The following is an 18,806-nucleotide window of genomic DNA, read 5'->3' as shown; positions in this document are numbered from 1 at the left end:
GAAATGGGGCATCCCCAGGGCCCAGAAAACTCCCTCCCATTCCCTAAAAAATTTGCCAGGGCTGCCCTGGCCTCCACTTACCCCTTCCTTTGGGTCCTAGTAGTGAAGAGGGGAAGAGGACTCCTTATTCACCTCCTGCCCTGCAGACATCACTTCAAAATGCTGTCAGCTGGCCCTGAAACAGAGGCCACCTTGAAGTTACTGTGGCACTGGTCTCGGAGGTGGCTGATGTCATTTTTAAAGGGATGTCTGAGGGACAAGAGGCAAGTGGCATCCCTCTCGCCTCATTCCCTAATATGAGCTCACATACGGGCCAATACAGTACAGTGCGCTCCGGAGCGCACTGTTAACCCGCAATTGGACGTGCGTTTTCGACGCGCTAGCGTTACTCCTTATTCAGTAAGGGGCCGAAAACGCGCGTCCAGTCCCCCGAAGCTAATAGCGCCCGCAACATGCAAATGCATGTTGATGGCCCTATTAGGTATTCCCGAGCAATTCAGAAAACAAAATGTGCAGCCAATCCGCACATTTTGCTTTCAGAAATTAGCGCCTACCCAAAGGTAGGCGCTAATTTCTTCCAGCACCGGGAAAGTGCACAGAAAAGCAGTAAAAACTGCTTTTCTGTGCATCCTCTGACTTAATACCATGGCGATATTAAGTCGGAGGTCCCGAAGGGTAAAAAAAAAAGAAAAAAAAATTTGAAGTCGGGCCGCGGCTGTCAGCAGGCTCAAGAACCGACGCCGGCAAAATTGAGCGTCGGCTGTCAAACCCGCTGACAGCCGCCGCTCCGGTCCAAAAGGAGGCGCTAGGGACGCGCTAGTGTCCCTAGCGCCTCCTTTTGCCTGTTTTTACCGCCGGGCCTCATTTAAATACAGAATCGCGCGCACAGGAGAGTGGCCTGTGCGCGCGCCAGAGGAATTTGCCCGCTCTCCCGCGTTTTTACTGTATCGGCCCGATAGGGAATAAGTGAAGCCTGGGGGGGGTCCCTAGCCCATTTTTCAGGGGAATTATAGTGGCTCCCAGTGCACAAATTTGAACTCTGCTTATAGAAAAGTTGCACAAAAGAACATTTTTGTGGAGATAGTATGTCAAACATTAAAGGAAACATTGATCCTTGGCCCCAACAGGTTTTTTTTGGCAGGGGGTGGAGGGAGGGAACCCTGGTCCATGGGGGAAGCATGAGGGGGGGCCTGGAAAAGCCTCGAGGTGCCCCAAATTGAAAGTAAAGGGGTTTTTTTTTTGTTCCATCTTTTAAAAACTAATGGAATTTTGTTGGGTTTTCTTTCATTCCATTTTGAAGACATAAGGAAACGAAATAAGCAATGCCATTGATGGTTCTTATTTCATTTCAAACGCATGTATATCCCTAATTTTAACAAGTATAGAAGTGTTGCGTTATGGGGGACCCTTGAGCCGAGACGAGGGAAGGCCCCCAGGGGTCCTTGTTGGGAGGTGGTACAGGTGGAGAAGACCCAACTGGAGCTTCACCTTTACCTGCCCACGTTCCCCCTCCGGTTGAGCCCTTGGGTGCTGGGGTCGGCAGGACTTAGGTTGCGGGTCTCTCGTGACGAGGAGCCCAGGAAGAAGGCGAGGCGGCGCCAGGCAGACCGGGTCGAGGCAGGCGGCGGACAGGCGATAGCGGGAGCAGGCCAGGGGTCAGGAGGACAGGCAGCGATCAAGCGGAGGCGAGGAACCAGGCAGGAGTCAAAACCGGGGAGTCGGTCCGGAGGCAGAAGAAGCAGGAACGGAGCCGGGGCAGGAACGCAGGATCAGGAAGGCGAGGCTGGAAGGCAGGAACAGGAAGGCAAACTGGAACGCAGGATCTAGGACGTAGCAACAAGAACACTCTAGGCTGAGCAGGACCTGTTGCTGAGGCGAAGTGCAGAGGTCTGAGCCGGGTCTAAATACCCGGGCGCGGTGACGTCATTCTCCAGGGCCGTGGCGAAGTTTCCTGCCACAGGCCCTTTAAAAGGAGGGGGAGAGGCGGTCGCGCGCCTAGGGAAGGCGGAAACTGAGGCCGAGTCGGCGGCGTCCTGTGCCGCGGGGCCTGGCTGCCCTGAGGGGAAGGACCAGAGCAGGTAAGGGGGCCCAAGAAGTTTATATTTATTGTCTTTTGCTAAAGAAGGAAAGAAATTCATATTCATTTGTCAGAAGTCATAATTGTAAAAGTGTGTGTGAGTACATGTGTGGGGCAGCAGGATTATCTCAAACAGAAACAAAACTTGCTAACAATAAAATCAAGCTGGCACCGTTTTGGGGGGTTTTCTTGATTTTAATTTTTCCAAGGCAACTGCAGAGAATTTGTCAAAAGGCCCATGCTTTCAGGAGGAGTGGGACTCTGCATAGACTGTGGTTCAACTTTCAGCTTTATTAAGTTTGCCTCGGATTCGCCTTTTCCTCTTCCGAGCTGAATGGAAGAAAAGTTTGGCAGCCTCCACGCTGTGAGCTTGATTGATGCCCAGAACATCTGAGGGACTTTTGTGCCCGGCTTGCTCGCCATGAGTGCATAATGTGTGAATGCTCAAATAAGGTCAGGCCTTATCACATGTAATCTTAGGCTTGAAAGCAGATCAGCAGTGACAGTCATACCCCAGAAGTGAGAACACAAATCATCCTCTGCCAGCACTGCAGAAGTGGAAGGGGTGCCTCTCCCCCCCAAACGCGCTCACTCTCTCTTTTTTTTTTTATCTTATCCGTTTTAGGAGAGAAAAGGCTTCTGTAGATCTGCCATATGGAAGTTGAAGGGAATACGTGCTCCGAATAATATACAAACCACTCCAGAGGGGAGGGGAGGGCAGGCTGAGAAAGGATGGGATGTGGGGATGGTATTATTTAATAGGGCAAGGGAATGGCGGCGAGGGCAGGGGGGATGGAACGTGACCTGGGAGGAGGGACGCGAATTGTTCATTGGAAGAAGGGTTGCCGGGGCGGGAAAAAGTAGAGGGGGGGGGGGGGGAGGGGGAAGGTGGAATAGATGAACTGTTTATTTGAAGAAAAAAAAAAAGTGCTCATCTTTTCAGAGAGGCGGCAGCGAGCCTCTTTTCTTTGGGTTGTCATTGACCACCGATGTGGAATGTGAATGAGCTGGGAAGAGAGTGGGAACTTAACCTCTTGAATGTACTCTATTAACACTGTAACACATCGAAAACTTTTTTTTTTTTGTTTAGCTTTCTGAAATTGTTCAGCATTTTTGCATATATGCGAGTCTAGTTTTCGGGGTTGAAGTAATAGAAGTAGCTCCAAGCAAGGACCTCCAGCTAGGGGTGAACGTGAAGGAGGTTCTCGCTGTTCCTACGGCATTCCCCTGTTTCTTTTCGTTTTTCAAATGTGATGCTCCTTTTCTTAAATGTTCAGGCTGAGTGTGCCTATTTACGCTCCTTGAATCGGGGGTTTGTGTAAATAGCTTTTAGCAGCTCATTATCCGTTTAAAGAACGGGTTTTGCATAGAGTTTATCTCATTGTTCATCCGTGCGTCTTTTTTTTACCCCAGCAGAAAAATATCCCTCGCAAGCATAACTTTTGGGGGGCATGTTAATTTCTCCTAGCATAAAAAAAAAAAAAAAAAAGCAATGGGGGGAGGGGGAATAATTAGAAAAAAAAAGGAAAGCAGTTAACCTCTTGTCCACTTTTATGGCAGCGTAGAAGTGTGATTTTTGTCATGGTTTTGTTACTCTCCTTCTGCGGTGAGGTTGTAGCCGTGCAGCCGAAAAGCGCCAGGGGAGGGGGAGCTCCTGTCTGTCCTGAAAGCGCTTTCCACCTTCACCGTTCATGTCTGTTCCACAGCTGCCTTTGTTTTCATTGCATATATGGGGGTCAGGGTGGTCATTCTGAAACCGCATACAGCGCGCAAACAAGTATTTACATATACTTTAATCGTTTCTTTAGTAAAAAAAAAAAAAAAGTACCAAGACAGAAAGCAACTTCGAGTAAAATATATGGGAAATGAGCTCCTGATGTTTTAAGAACGATTAAAACAAAAAAAAACCCCGCAATATCAATTTAAAGTAAATGAGACAATAATGACTTCCAATTGTTTACTTCCTGTGACAAAAGTCTACCGAAGAAATAATTAGCATCTGCTTGCAGACTTGCTCTTTCCTGTGCCTCCGTCATGCACCTACACGTATACAAACCGGTATTTGGGGTAAAACTCGGCATCCTGACAAGTAGCAGGCAGTGGGGGGGGGGGTAAATGTTCAAAAGCTTGGTCGGGATTGGCGAGAATGAGGGATGGCAGGTCATAGCACAAGTTTGCGCGCGTTAAACGGGGGCGCGCTGGGGAGAGACGCCGCGCAACAGGTAAAGCTGAGCCCATACTTAGCCGCCTAACAACCTGGTGCGGGGTTTGCACCTCGGCTTGCTTTATTTATTTATTTATTTATTTAACAGCTTTTAATATACCGGCGTTGGTGAGCCACATCGCCGGTTTACAATATAACTTGAGAAAGGAGGAAATTACAATAAACAGAGAGAGGGAGAGGGAGAAGGCGGGCGGGGGGATAGACATAGAAGAAGAAGGGATAGCAGCAGAGAAGATAGAGAAGAGCAACCATAATTGAGGAGAAGAAGTTATTTACAGCAGAATAACTGCAGAGGTGAAATTATTTAAAGCAGGTTATAAACTACAACTTATTTAAAGCAGGTTGTAAACTACAACGTTATGTGGCTTTGCAAGTTCGGCGCACAGCGGAAGGGAGAGCCCTAAATGTTCATTTCTTTCAACCTAGCCGGCAAGAAAAACGAAGTCATTTTCCTGAGGTTCCACTGTTTAATTGTTAGGATGCAGCACCTTTAACAAAACTGGCCTAAAGCCAGAACACAACATGATGTTGAGTGAACCTGCCGTTCAAACATTCAAGGCGCATCTAATAAAAAAAAAACAAAAAGCATGGCAAGCAAGTTGGTAAGAACTTGTGCTTGCAGAAATGCCGGGGGAAAGCAGTGCGCCTTTCAAAGTTCACAGGAGCCTTCACTGCTCCTCTTGCCAGAAGATGTTGCAGGGGAGGGAAGGAAGGGGTTAAAGGAAAGCCTTGTGTTTTTTTTTGGAGGCCCGAGCTCCCAGGAGTGCGCCCGTCCTTCGGGTGGGGGGGGGGGAGGATCGGGGGAAGCGCCGGGTGCTGCAGGCTGTAACCCGCTTCTCTTTGCCCTTCCCCCCCCTCGCAGGGCTCGTCCCGAGAGCTGGGGCAGCGAACGAGTTGAGACGAGGGCGGGCGGCCGGCGGCGGCAGCAGCAGCGCAGTCCCGGCCCGGGGGCCATGGTTTGGCTGGAAGAGCCCCACTGGCAGCTTCACCTCGCCGTCATCCTCCTGCTGTCCTTGGACGCCACCGGTAAGTGAGGAGCTTGAGGCGGAGGGGGGAGGCTTAGGAGCCCGTTCTTATTGAGGAGCGACTGCTGGTGAAAGGCAGCGGCACATGCCAGGCGCCGCTTAGCTGCTGTCATTAGGATGCAAAGCAACGCTTGAAAAAGGGGGGAGAGAGAGTGCACAGGTAATCTAGATCCGCCGTTTTTTATCTAACCTGCATGCTTTCCGTAGATATTACACCTGCAGGATAACAAGTGCCATGGGAGTGTTTTGTGTTTTTTTTTATTGCAAACTCCAAATTAAAAGATTAAGCATTTTTATGAAATGTTTTTGGCAATTTTGATCTGTAAATTAACTTTATTGTAATATCATTGGTGCCCTGGTGCGTGTTTTGTATGATTATATGTGTGTATATCTATTGAAAAAGAAAGCTAATAGTGTAACAATTGAAGAGAACAGTATCTGCAGATTAGAAAACTAACGGTTTATCTAAAAAGTGCTCAGTAGCAGTGCATCCTAACCATAATCAGCAGTGACTCACATTATCTAGTATCACTTACAAGCACAGTAACCCTATAAATTAGGGAATATATTTACCAGATAAACCTTATTATCAAATGGAGTTGTGGGGGTGGGGGTGATTCTAATTGGTGCCATTAAAAAGATACTCCAACCAGTCAGCTAGGTTGAAATGCTCAGCAAAGGTGAACACCTTCCAAATGAGATGAAAAAAGTTGTTTTCTCTGTGATTTCTGGCACGTAGCAGACAAACCATGCTTCCATCTGGTATTGGTGCTCCAAGCCCCTTGTGGAGCCTATCAGTAAGGTGTATGTTCCCTCAGCCAAGGATCTGCAAAAACATGTATCTGGTTTTTGTTTGATTCAGCAATAATTTCCACAAATCGTTGCTCCATGACACAAGACTTTATGTCGCATCTTCCTTGCAAACAGTCAAAAAGTGGCATATGTTTTTGTAAATATGTGACAAGGGGAAGATATTTTTCAACAAGCAGAATACTAAATTAAATTATAACATTTTCATTAAAAATTTAGCAGTCGATGATAAGATGCCTCTCCGAGTTTGTTGTGAAATATCATGGGGAATAGTAATTCACACTGGCAGAAAACTCATGTTACTGCTTGTAGCATCCACCAGCAGTTAGGGGGCACATGGGGTACACGGCACCAGGATGCATGCACTGAATCACTGAAAAAGTAACCTGGAGGAAGTTAATTAGCGCTTTTTTTGTGTGTGTGTGTGTAGGGAGGGAGGTGTTATTGCAGTAGAGCAGTGGTTCTGAAACCTGTGCAGGGTGACCTCCCCAGTCAGTGCGATTTTCAGGATATCTGCAGTAAATATGCATGAGATAAATGTGCATGCGATGGAGGTAGTGCCTGCAAATAGATCTCAGGCCTATTCATTGAAGATATCTTGAAAAACCTGACTGGCAGATGGTCCCAGGACAGGTTTGGGAACCACTGCTCTAGATCGGGGATGGCCACCTCCAGGCCTGGCTTTCAGGATGTCCATAATGATTATGCATAAAATGGATTTACATATAATGGAGGCAGTGCATCTATCTCGTGCTGCTCAGTTGTGGATAATCTGAAAACCAGGCCTGTTAGTGGCTATTGAAGACTGGAGTTGACACCCCTGCTCTAGATTATCAGAGGACATTTCAACCTGGCTAAGTTTGGATTTGCTAGTGCAGGGCTTCCCAAACCTGTTCTTGGGACCCCACAGTGGAAACGCAGAATATTCAGATTGATCTCCTGTAAACCTTAACTGGCTGTGAGCTCCCCAGGACAGGTTTGGGAAACCCTGAGTCACACTAGTCTGAAATACATCTTTTTATTTTCTCAGGGTACATTTAGGAAATATTTGCTTCGTAAATGACATGAATTAAAATAATTTGTAATGTAACGTAATATTTTGAACAGACTGGGAATGTTTCATTGATTCCTTCCATGATATGCTCTTAGTTTTTTGTTTGTTTTGGGGTTTTTTTTGGCTTTTTTTCTTTTATCTAGATTATTTTAACTGACCGATACACTTAGAACATCCTATATCTGCATGATAGTAGATACTTCCCCATAAAACAATTTTATTGTCTCACAGTGGAATTGCAGTATCATTCCCTATTAGTATTACTACCGTTTTTTTTTTTCATGTAAACAAATACAGCGTTATGAATAAGGAGGCGGTGGGATCTGAAAACCATCTATTATGATTCAGGGGAACCACAGGGAATGCAAGTTTAGATCTTCACCACCCCCACTGCACAATAAGTAGGGAAGGCAACCTCTAACTCCTGTGGATGACGGTTCACTCACATTTTCAAGATAATCTCAATGAATATGTATGAGAGAGATTTGCATGCACACACCTTCAGTTTGCAAATCCACAGGAACCGGTGTCTACAGAGACTGGAGGTTGTCTACTCCTGGACATAGTTGACTTTGGCCAAATCATTTTATCTTCTGGTGCTTCAATTAATCTAGCTACAATTAGATAACTTGGTTCCAGATGTATTTTGAGCTATCTCTGAATGAGAGGAAAGAAGCCAATGTGGTCTGATTATGGTTCAGATTTTCCTAATCCAAGTCAACTGTTCTGTGTGGCTCACAACAAAATCCAAGATCATTTGACCTGACTTGCTACAACTACAACTGGGCTGCAGCTCTAATTTTTGAGCAGGCTCGTACAATGGAGAGCAAGGATTTTTCATGAGAACACTCATTTGATGTCTAACTTAACTGAGACTAGAGACCAAAGTTGTAGGCTAGATTTCTGCAAACATTAAATAAAAAGAATCTTCTTAGCCACCTGACAAACTAGAGAAAATTTAACCAGAGTGCAGAAAACTCTAAGACAAAGAGGGCTAGGTCTTAGCTGACCAAGACAATTGTGATTTCAGTTCATGGCAGACGAGATTTGACCCAAGTATCCAAGCAGTGACTGTCCCCTTAACTCTGTCCTCAGTGGAATGTGCTAAGGTGCCTCAGACTTGCATGCAAATCTGCTGTCTGCGTCTGGCATGGCTTCAGCATGCTGCAGATGTGTCACATTCAGCCTCTGCAAGTTTTACAGTTTCCCCGAGGGATCTTCCCATAAGAGACTTCTCTACAGCCCAGAGGACCAAGAAGGGTAAAAACAGAGTCCCTTTAGCAGTCCAGGTAGTGTGAAGGGATGATAGGGAATGAAGAGTGAAAAAATAATTCAAGCAAAATCTGAGGTGAACCAGCCCAGTCTACACTAGAATCTAATCATATATGGCACCTATGCCACCAAAAGTGCATAGAGCTGAATGGTTTAATGGCAAAGTGCTGGTTTCCTCTTTATGGGAGCCTTGAGTGGTTTTAACAGTGTGTCTACATCTGTGGGAAGTGCACAGGGCAAGAGGTTAATCTGGAACCAGCATAGGAATATTCCAGAGCCCTGGGTCAGCTGTGTGTCAGGAGGTGTAACCTGCCTCCTTGACGGACAAGGGAGTTCATCCCCTGAGAGGCTCGGTTATGGAGCACAAGTGATAAAAGACTCTGACTCTCCTGAGTCTGGGCATGTTGCAAATTACAAGGAAAGAGAGTTGAATGGAGCTGTGAGCCTCCCACTGGATCTCTAAAGTGAGCAGCAGGAGTGCAGGGATTTTCCCCTAAAAAAAAAAAAAAAAAATCCTCAGTGGCTTGAGAGCACAGGAGAAGTAGAGAGTGCCACACAGCCTGGAAGTTGGAAGTTAAATGATAAAATCTGCGCTTAACTGAGGCAGGAACTTTTTCTGGACCAGGAAGCCAAACTGTGTGTTATAATTAGTGAGGTTTGGGTGGACACTGTGGCAGCTGACCATGCCCATGGGGGGAAGTCCCGTGAGGGTCCACGGATCAGGCTCAGCTTAGGACACACAAACACAGAGATTGATCTTTTATTAAACAATGTGGTGAAGCCACCAGAGGTGGCAGTGGTGAGTAGTTGAAGTAGCCTGGCTGGGCTAGTATCCCTCAGGCGCTGAAACAGCGACTCCTCCGGTAGCAGTGCTGTAGTGGAAAGAACTGAGAATGAGTACAGTGGAATATGCACAAGCCCCAGTATGGAGAACTCCAGGATAGGAAGAGCAGGCCCTCGAGGACCGAGTACCTGATACCTGAGAGCTGAGAGGCTTGAAGGTAATGTACTCGCACAGTGGATCCACGTAGGAGATGGCACCAGGGCTGGAACGGAGGCAGGCCCTCGAGGAGCGAGTACCTGGTTCCAGGGAACAGCTCTGAGGCGGAGATGGTAGTACTTACTGGTGTTGTAGATAGCGAATCCTTCCAGGCAGAAGAGAAGGTAGGAGCAGGCAGCGAGTCAACACTGTGCCAGAGGGAATTTGTTTTGGGGCTTGGAGGATCCTGATCCCATACCAGAAAGACTCCTTCCTTGAGCTGAGCAGGACAGTCTGGTGAGTAACTATTTTGCGGACTAAAGAGAGAACCAGGCTAGCTTGTGCAAGGTTTAGAGAGAAGAGAAACAAAGTAAGCAGTTGCTATAAGAGGAAACTGTTACTTAAGGGGAGGAGGTAAGATTTCTAGAACTGTGATTCTCTTTGATTTCTTCATCTACCTGTCTGTCACTGTCACTATGTTTGATCCTGAAGATTCTGCAGCAAACTAAAGGTTTATGGAGAGAGGTTTATTTATACGGAGTGTTCTCAGTCTGGTATTGGCCCTGCAGGTCATCCTGCCCCCAGCTTACAGCCCCGGAGATTTATTTCCCCACCTCGGGATAGTAATTACTCTGCTCCCCAAGGCTGGGAAGGTGACCCCTGGCATACAGAGGGTTACACATACTACAGGTTTTGCCCACCCCAGATATTGTTGCCTTCTAGTCTTCCTCTTGGCTTATATGTTGCTCCTGCACCAGTAATGGTTGTGCACATTCTTGAGTGTTAATTGTAAAGCACATGGGGATTTTGTTTTGAATGAAAAGCACTATTGTCTGTCTTTATTACTATTAAATATGGCAAAAGATTACAAAGACATGGATAAAATAAGCATACTTTTAAAATTAAAATTTTTTTAGCAGCTTTATTTAATTTTGTTACCATATCAAGTATTTACTTAACAACTTTTTTATACCGGCATTAGTGTGTACATCACACCGGTTTACATTATAACAAAATGGTTGAAAATACATGTAACAGGGATTAAAAAATGGTAGTGATACAGCCAGCTGATACACGAAGGCCCTCAGTTTTAAAAATCTTTAAGGGGAATAGAGTAGAAGGGGATTCCAATGCTATACCAGACATAAGTTTAAGAGTGTTTTTTTTTTTTAGCTGGGTTAAGGGGTGAGAGATCAAGCCTGCAGGCTCATAGATTTTGTAAACTTTTTTTCCTCTGATTTAACCAGTTATGTTTTCATATAGCCATTTAAGGCTAAAGTCATCTGAGTACGTGTACCTGGATAACTTTAGATCTGCTTTGGGAATGGATAGACTTAGCTGCCTAAACTTAGCCAAATAGTACTGATTTTCAGCGCTACCTAAGTTTAAGCCATGCCCCTGGAAGGCCTCTTTTTTTTTTTTTTTCTAAATCTAGCTAAATTTCAGCTGGGCAGTGAGTTACCTGACTACAACTTATCTGGATAGCAGTGAGGAGGCGACATATTTAAACTCTAGGTTTGTCCAAACTTAGCTGGTCAAATCATTTTGAGTATTGACCTCTTGTCACTATACTTCCACAAAAAGGCATACAGTAACAGTGGATTGGTGATAGCTATTTAAACTGTGTCTGATTTCTTACATACACATTTGTTTCTGCTAACTATGGAGCCTACTGCAGTCCTACTTATTTGAAGAACAATTTATCATCAAATTTGAATCCAAAATTAATGTGCTAAGTCTATGAGATAGTTGAAGGATGTGCAGTTCTGTTCTTTAGAAATAAAATTGTATGGGATCCAGTTCCCTGTAGGGCTGTGCATTTGTTTTTTAAAGCACAATGGGGCAGATTTTTAAAGTTACGTGCGTGGGGTACATTTGTGCGCGCTACCTGGCGCGCACAAATGTACACCCGATTTTATAACATGCACGCGCTGCCGCGCGCATGTTATAAAATCCGGGCTTGGCGCACGCAAGGGGGTGCACACGTACACCTTGCGCACGCCAAGCCCGAGGGGAGCCCCGATAGCTTTCCCCGTTCCCTCCAAGGCCACTCTGAAATTGGAACGGCCTTGGAGGGAACTTTTTTTTCGATTCCCCCCCCCCCACCTTTGTTCCAAAAGTTACGCCTGCCCGAGGCAGGCATAACTTGAGCACGCCAGCCGGCTGCCGGCACGCTGTGCCAGAGCACTCTTCCCTGCCCCAGACAACCGCAACGCCCCCGCACCTCCCCTTTTTCGAAGCCCCGGGGCTTGCACGTGCCGCTGAGCCTGTGCAAAATAGGTTCAGCGCGCAGGGGTAGGTTTTCGGGGATTACGCGTGTATCCCTTTGAAAATCTACCCCAATCTTTTTAGGAATAAAAAAAAAAATCTCATTTTTGGTTTGTTCTGAATGGAATGAACAAAAAAATAGGCTTACCCGAGAATATCTGACATTTTCTGGTCATTCCAAAAAATGTTATTAAATAAGAGACCTTCCTAAGACCATACCACCACCACCACTTCCTCAGATCTCAGCAGCTTCCCTAGGGCCTTCTTCTATCCTTCCACCTCTTGCCATGAATCTAAAGCTTGGGCCTTGCCATTCTGAGCTAATCCAAGCACTACTGGGGCCTCTCCAGGCCCCTCTGCTTCCTTCCTCCCATACGGGCTGATGCAGTATGGTGGGCTCGACCAAGCGCACCGTTAGCCCCTGTTTGGCCGCATGTTTTCGACGCACTATTTTTACCCCTTATACAGTAAGGGGTAATAGCTCGTGGAAAATGTGTGGCCAACCCCTTCCCCCCCCCCCCCTCCGAAACTAATAGCGCCTGCAACATGCAAATGCATGTTGATGAGCCTATTAGTTATTCCCGCGCGGTACAGAAAGTAAAATGTGCAGCCAAGCCGCACATTTTACTCTCAGAAATTAACTCCAAGGCAGGAGTTAATTTCGGCCGGCACCAGGAAAGTGTACAGAAAAGCAGAAAAAACTGCTTTTCTGTACATCCTCCAACTTAATATCATAGCGATATTAAGTCGGAGGCCCCAAAAATTAAAAAAAAAAAAAAAATCTGCTCGCAGGTTGGAAGACGGATGCTCAATTTTGGCGATGTCTGTTTTCCGAACCTATGTCTGTCAGCGGGTTCGACAACCGACGCTGGTAAAATTAAGCGTCTGCTGTCAAACTCTCTGACAGCCGCTGCTTCTGCCAATAAGGAGGTGCTAGGGATGCGCTAGTGTCCCTAGCGCCTCCTTATTACCATGGGTCCTCATTTGAATACTAAATCGCGTGCCCGGGAGAACGGGCGCTTGCCTCGGATTGCCGGCTCTCCCGTGGATTTTACTGTATCGGCCCGATAAGCTTAGGGCCATGGCCTCCCCATCCACTCCTTACCACTTCCATGGAGTTCTTGATGCACGAAAGGGGCAGCAGCCGTCTCCAATTCCTTCTGCCTTGCCAGCCAGCCTTGAGTCCGGCACTTAATTTGACATCAACAAAACGGTGCTGGTCGATGCTGTTCTGTGGGGGTTTATATGGGCAGAGAAGAGATGAAGACGTGATGAGAGAAGATCCGGCAACAGTAAGTGAAAAGGTCTGCAGCAAGAAGAGGAGACAAAGTATGTGGTAGTAAGGTGGAAGAGAGAACGTCTGCTGTGGGAGGAAGGACAAGGTCTGCAATGGTGAAGGTAGAAGAGAAGATCTGCAGTGGCAGGAGGGGGAAAAAAGGAGAGAATGTCTGTGGTGGGGAAGAAGAGAAAAGGACAAGGTCTGCAATGAGAGAGGGAAGACGAGCTGGCAGGCGAAAGACAGGAGAGAGGAAAAGCCCGTGCAGTCATGTCTAGGATGTGTGCACTGTCGGCACATTTCCAGTGCCTTGTTAGCACAATATTTTACAGAGCAGTAGATAGGTTTTCTTGCTTGCTGTCCAGCCCAGAGCTCTCTGATTTTTTTTACAAAGAAACTATTGCAGCAAAGGGATCCTGTGGAACTTGCAGATCACGGTTTGAGCCATCTGGTTAATTACAATTCTGACAAGATGTCAAAAAGAAAATACCGTTACTCCTGCAAGGATAGCTATTCTGCTGAATTTGCCGTGCTTAAAAGATCGCATAAGGGAAGCAACTCTTTTTAAAGTTTTGTTCAGTTTGCTGCACAGATATATCAATTAAACACAAGGGTCTTGTTGATTATAAAGGCCACATAGAAAGTGCATCACATAAGCAGAGAGTAATTGTGCTAGAGGATAAATCGCAGATCTGTTCAAATTTTGCAAGTTTAAAAAGTGATCATTCTCAGAAAACGTTTTACTGGATTTTTTTTTTTTTTTTACTTTATATTTATTTATTTCTTTTTATCTGTTATACAAAATACAACCTTTTTTTATATTGAAATGCATAGGTATCTACAAATAGAAAGTAAACAGAAGAAAACAAATAATCAAACATAAGTCCCTATCCTTCCTAAACATCAATATAGCAAGCGAGAGGCAGAAAATCTTGGAGGAAATATAAGGAAATCAGTACAAAAAAAAGAGGACATAACATGGTGAACCACTATATATAATAAATCAGCAAAGGTTTCAACTGGGAGCAACAGATGCTAATGGGGGCTTTCTGGAATCTTGAAAAGCTGTGAAGGGTGGCGGGTGAGTGAACCCATGGTGTTGCATAGTTGACATAGCATTGAGGGCAAACCCACAAGGCCTATGCCAGTTGGTAGACGTGCCCTACAGCAGAACAATATGGAGTTTCACTTTTACCAGCTGCCTCCCCCACAGGTTGAGCCCTTGTGTTCTGGCGACTGACAGGACTTAGATGGGTCCCTAGGGGGCGATGAAGATAACTGGAATCCTAAGGCACACCGAAGTCAGGGCAAGCAGCAAGCAAACAGTGCCAGGAACCGGCCAAGGTCAGGGCAGGCAGCTAGCAGGAGTGGGCAGGTCCACCAAGCAAGAGGTCAAGATCCAAAGAGTCAGGCCAAGGCTGAATGGAGACACATGGAAGATGCTGGGCAGGATAGGCAAGGCTGGCTGAAGAAAAGGCTGGAGGAGGCAGAGAACAGGAACCACACGCATGAGGAACATGTACTACTCTGGAGTAGGAGATGCGTTGCTGACGCATCTGAGGGGTGTCTGTGGCAGCTTTAAATACCAGCAATGTCTGACACCCTCACCAGGCACCTGCTTCGGGATTCCTGCCATGGCCTCTTGAAATACCAGGGTGCTTAGTGCTTGTGCCTAGAAGGAGCTGGCAGAGCCAGGACAGTGACGAGGCCCAAGTGCTGCGTCAGTAGGACCTGGGAGGAGAGGGGCAGCGTTTCTGCTGTGCAAGCAGCCCGGTGGCATTGAGGGTGATTGAGGCAGCTTGTGGGAAGTCCCCGCAAGCCACGCTTCATGAAAAAAAGCTTTCAGTTGCTAAGGCACAAAAAAGACAAAACATCCATTACCATTCTTAACACATTTACATGAGTAGGGTAGATTAAGGAACACTCCAAGAGCAATAGCCTCCTGTCCCCTCCTCCTTTCCTGAGTAGTTTTTGCAAAGGCAGGAAATACTCTTATTACTTGGCCATAAAAAAGAGAACCCGCATTCCTGAAATGTAGCTTCATAACCCTATCATGGTCTTGCTCCATGACAAATGAAACAAGGAATGTAGTGTGTTAAATAACCTCCGGTCCATAATTCTCCATAAAACTCTGAAGAAACATTGCCAGTTTGAACTTGAGATGAAGTTGAGTGAGACTCAGGTTAAAAAAGAATCTTATTAATAGAGGAAATTTAGGGGGTCATTTTTCAAAATGCGGTAAGGCGTTTTCGCATGCGTTAAGGGCTTATCGCATGCGTAAAGCCCCGTTTTCGCATGCGATAGGCCTTTAACGCATGCGAAAACGTGTTTACCGCATGCGATCGCACCATATTGTATGTTGCGATGCAAATTCCAAAAATGGGAGGAGTAGGGGCGGAGAGTGGGCTGGGTTAGGCTCCCTGCGAAGGGTATCGCACAGCCATAACGCAGATATTTAGCTACACCTTTTTCAAATGCGTTAGGCGGTGCGATAGCGGCCAGGACCCTGCGGAAAGGGTTATCTCCATTTGCGATGTTTTCCGCACAGCGTCTTTCAGAGGATTGGAAGGCGAGAGAGAGAGAGAGAGACTGGCCATAATAGCATAATCCCCACCTCGAGTTACTAGGCCCACCTAGTAACTCGAGGTGGGGATTAGGTAAGAGTGTAGGGGGTTAGGGGCCACTTTCACATCGTACGTCTCATGTACAATGTGAAAGCGGCCCCTAACCCCCTACACTCTTACCTAATCCCCACCTCGAGTTACTAGGTGGGCCTATCCTAGGGATACAAATACCTATGCATGGGACATGCTATTATGGCCAGTCTCTCTCTCTCTCTCTCTCTCTCTCTCTCTCTCTCTCTCTCTCTCTCTCTCTCTCTCTCTCTCTCTCTCTCTCATATTGAAAGACAGTTCCCCCAGTGGTTGAATGCAGGACTTACATCAGGTTTGGCACTTATCACAGTATATGAAATGGTATCGCACTAACTTAGCTCTTCGCACAGGTAATTATCGCAAACTGCAATAACAACTACATTTGCATAAACCACGCCCCTTTTGCTATCGCATGCGGTACTTACTGCATTTTGATAAATCCAGGCCTTAGTCTGGTGTAAATTGCAAAATTTCCAAGAAATATATTTCCTGAGAGTCGCATAAGGAGTTTCACCAATTATTTTAGGGAAATTGACAAACTGAAGATGGAAACACCTATACTGATTCCCTAGTGAGTCCGTCTGTCTGGAGGAGGGCAGTTCTGTCCTTGATCAGTGTGGCATTGAAACTTTGAAAATTTTTAACAACGACCTCAAGCCCAGAAATCTTATTTTGTACCTCCATTATAAATTCTTCATGGTTTTTTTTTTTAATGAATAGATTCTAGCTTAGCAGTTAAGGGATCAACTTTAGCAGAGCATATTTTAATAGCTGTCCTAAAACTAGCAATTAACTCCCACAGGGAGTCCAGAGTAACCACCACTGGTTCAGATGGCTTCAGGCAAGACTCGCCAGCAGAAACCAGTTACTTCACACGAGCAAGAAACCTAGAGAATGAATTCGGAACATCCCCAGTGCCCTCCAACTGATGCCGGTGAAGAAGACTACAGAGCAGTATGAGTTCACTCCTTCCACAGGTGAGGAAGCAGCTTGAAACAGTGCTGCTGGGCCTTTGTGGGACTTCCCCCTGCTGCAGTCACATTGCCAGCATCAGCCTGCGACCCAGCAAACTTACAGAATGTACTGTCTCTCTCGGCCGGCGGTGGACACACTGATCCAGGGGGCTGAGAGAAACCACGTCCCCGAGCTACTTCAGGCACCTCTCCATCCCCGAGTCACAACTGGGATCACTTCCCCCCTGAATGGCTGTGGTTCCCAGGGACAGGAAGCTGGAAATCTGCTGCTGGCCAGAAAGGTATGTAGGGTCCAGGAGAAAGATCATAAACTTGCCTCTTCTTTTAGATGCCATGTCAAAGAAGCAACAAAAGAAGAAAACTTGGAAGCAGCTTAAGCTTGTCCTTGCTCATGCCACCATCTTGCCTCTCCCTTCCAGCTTCCTACTGGATTTTAAATCTAGCACAATCTGCCATTAGCAGCAGCAGATCACGTAGGTTTACTGTTTTAAAAGGATGCTGAGTGATTCTAACATTTCCAAACAATATGCTTGTGGACGTCGCAAGACTACAGCTATAATTAACTCCCTTGCACAACACTACCAAACTGGACCATGTTCAGAGAGAACCTTTCATTGTCTTGATGGAAACAATGTTCTATATGGAGATAAATTGTACCCTTCATTGGTTCAGTTTCTTGACCCATCATCAGGATAAATTAGACTGGGCATTCTGGAGATGCCAGTCTTCAATGACGATTCTACTGAAAATGGAATATTTAATCTTGTGAAACATTTCTTCTTGAAGAAAGGAGTCCCTTGGACAAAATCTGTTGGCTTAACCATGTATAATGCTAGTGTGAATATGGGAAGGATAAATGGTCTGAAGAAACTGATGTCTGATCAGAATCAGTCTGTGTGTGCCTTTTTTATTTATTTATTTATTTATATATACCGACAAGATCAGAGATGGAACATCGGTTTACAGCACCTAGGGGTGCTTGTGTCACCTGATTAATCTGTGCAATGAACAGGGGTTATCCGCTTTGTTGATGGATCCCTGGCTATGTTGTTTCTGTTATTTTTTAATTACTTTTCAAAAAGTTCAAAGAGGATGGCACCAACTAAAGCAGCGGTTCTCAACCGGTGCGTCGCGACACACCAGTGTGTCGCCAAGCACCGGCAGGTGTGTCGCGTGGCTCCCGGTCCCTCCCGCTGCTCGTTCTTCCCTGCTGCCGTTGCCGCCGGGCTATCAGCACGTTCAAGCCCAGCGGGAACGGCAGCGGTGCAAAAAAAAAAAAAAAGCTGTGGCATCCGCGGCTGCCCTTTTCTTCTTCCCGCGCCTGCATCCCCCCCCCCCCCCCCCGGACCCGGAACAGGAAGTGATGCGCGGGAAGAAGAAAGGCCGTGCCGCGTGATAAACTAGCAGGCACGGCCTTTCTCACGCGGCACGGCCTTTCTTCTTCCCGCGCACCACTTCCTGTTCCGGGTCCGGGGTGGGGGGGGGATGCAGGCGCGGGAAGAAGAAAGGCCGTGCCGCGTGATAAACTAGCAGCGGCCGCTGCTAGTTTATCACGCGGCACGGCCTTTCTTCTTCCCGCGCATCACTTCCTGTTCCGGGGGGGGGGAAATGCAGGCGCGGGAGGAAGAAAAGGCCAGCCGCGGATGCCACAGCTTTTTTTTTTTTTTTGCACCGCTGCCGTTGCCGCCGGGCTATCAGCACGTTCAAGCCCAGCGGGAACGGCAGCGGTGCAAAAAAAAAAAATCTGTGGCATCCGCGGCTGGCCTTTTCTTCTTCCCGCGCCTGCATTCCCCCCCCGGACCAGGAAGTGATACGCGGTGCGCGGGAAGAAGAAAGGCCGTGCCGCGTGATGAAGTAGCAGCGGCCGCTGCAGCATCGGCCCCCAAGCCATTGCAGCAGACGGTAATCGGGAGAGGAGAGAGCAGCAGGAACCTCCCGCGATCGATGGAATTCTTCCTTATTGGCCTGCGGGGGCTGGAGGAGGAGGAGCAGCTACCGTTGGGGGGGGGGGGGGGAGAGAGAGAGGAAGTGAGTGACAGAAAGAGAGAGAAGCAGCCAGCCAGCCTGTGTGTGATTGAGAGCCTGTGTGTAAGTGAGAGAATGTATTTGATCGAGAGTATGTGTGTGATTGAGAGAAACTGGTCAGAGAGCTGATGTATGTGTATATGTGAGAGACAATGAAAGTGACTGCTC

The 18,806-nt window shown here is 46.8% G+C and overlaps 1 protein-coding gene across 14 annotated transcripts in view; it reads left to right on the top strand.

Moving 5' to 3' along the window:
* Positions 1-18,806, top strand: part of BMPR1B (bone morphogenetic protein receptor type 1B) — an 825,728-nt gene that overhangs the window by 516,608 nt on the left and 290,314 nt on the right. For 8 of the 14 annotated variants that reach the window (XM_029597542.1, XM_029597519.1, XM_029597536.1 and 5 more), the window contains one exon: positions 5,164-5,327. The exons of 1 other annotated variant lie outside the window; for it this stretch is intronic. In XM_029597542.1, the coding sequence (XP_029453402.1) occupies positions 5,255-5,327 (73 nt within the window). In that variant the 5' untranslated portion in view covers positions 5,164-5,254. Of the gene's footprint in view, positions 1-3,983; positions 4,145-4,206; positions 4,300-4,465; positions 4,596-5,163; positions 5,328-5,382; positions 5,487-9,522; positions 9,739-18,806 lie in introns of those variants that run through there. 5 more of the 14 variants (XM_029597564.1, XM_029597559.1, XM_029597554.1 and 2 more) reach the window with 5 other exon arrangements.

The sequence above is a fragment of the Rhinatrema bivittatum genome, chromosome 1, assembly GCF_901001135.1.
Source record: "Rhinatrema bivittatum chromosome 1, aRhiBiv1.1, whole genome shotgun sequence".
Classification (NCBI taxonomy): domain Eukaryota; kingdom Metazoa; phylum Chordata; class Amphibia; order Gymnophiona; family Rhinatrematidae; genus Rhinatrema; species Rhinatrema bivittatum.
The sequence above is the reverse complement of the archived record's forward strand: the minus strand, read 5'-3'. Positions and strand labels throughout refer to the sequence as shown.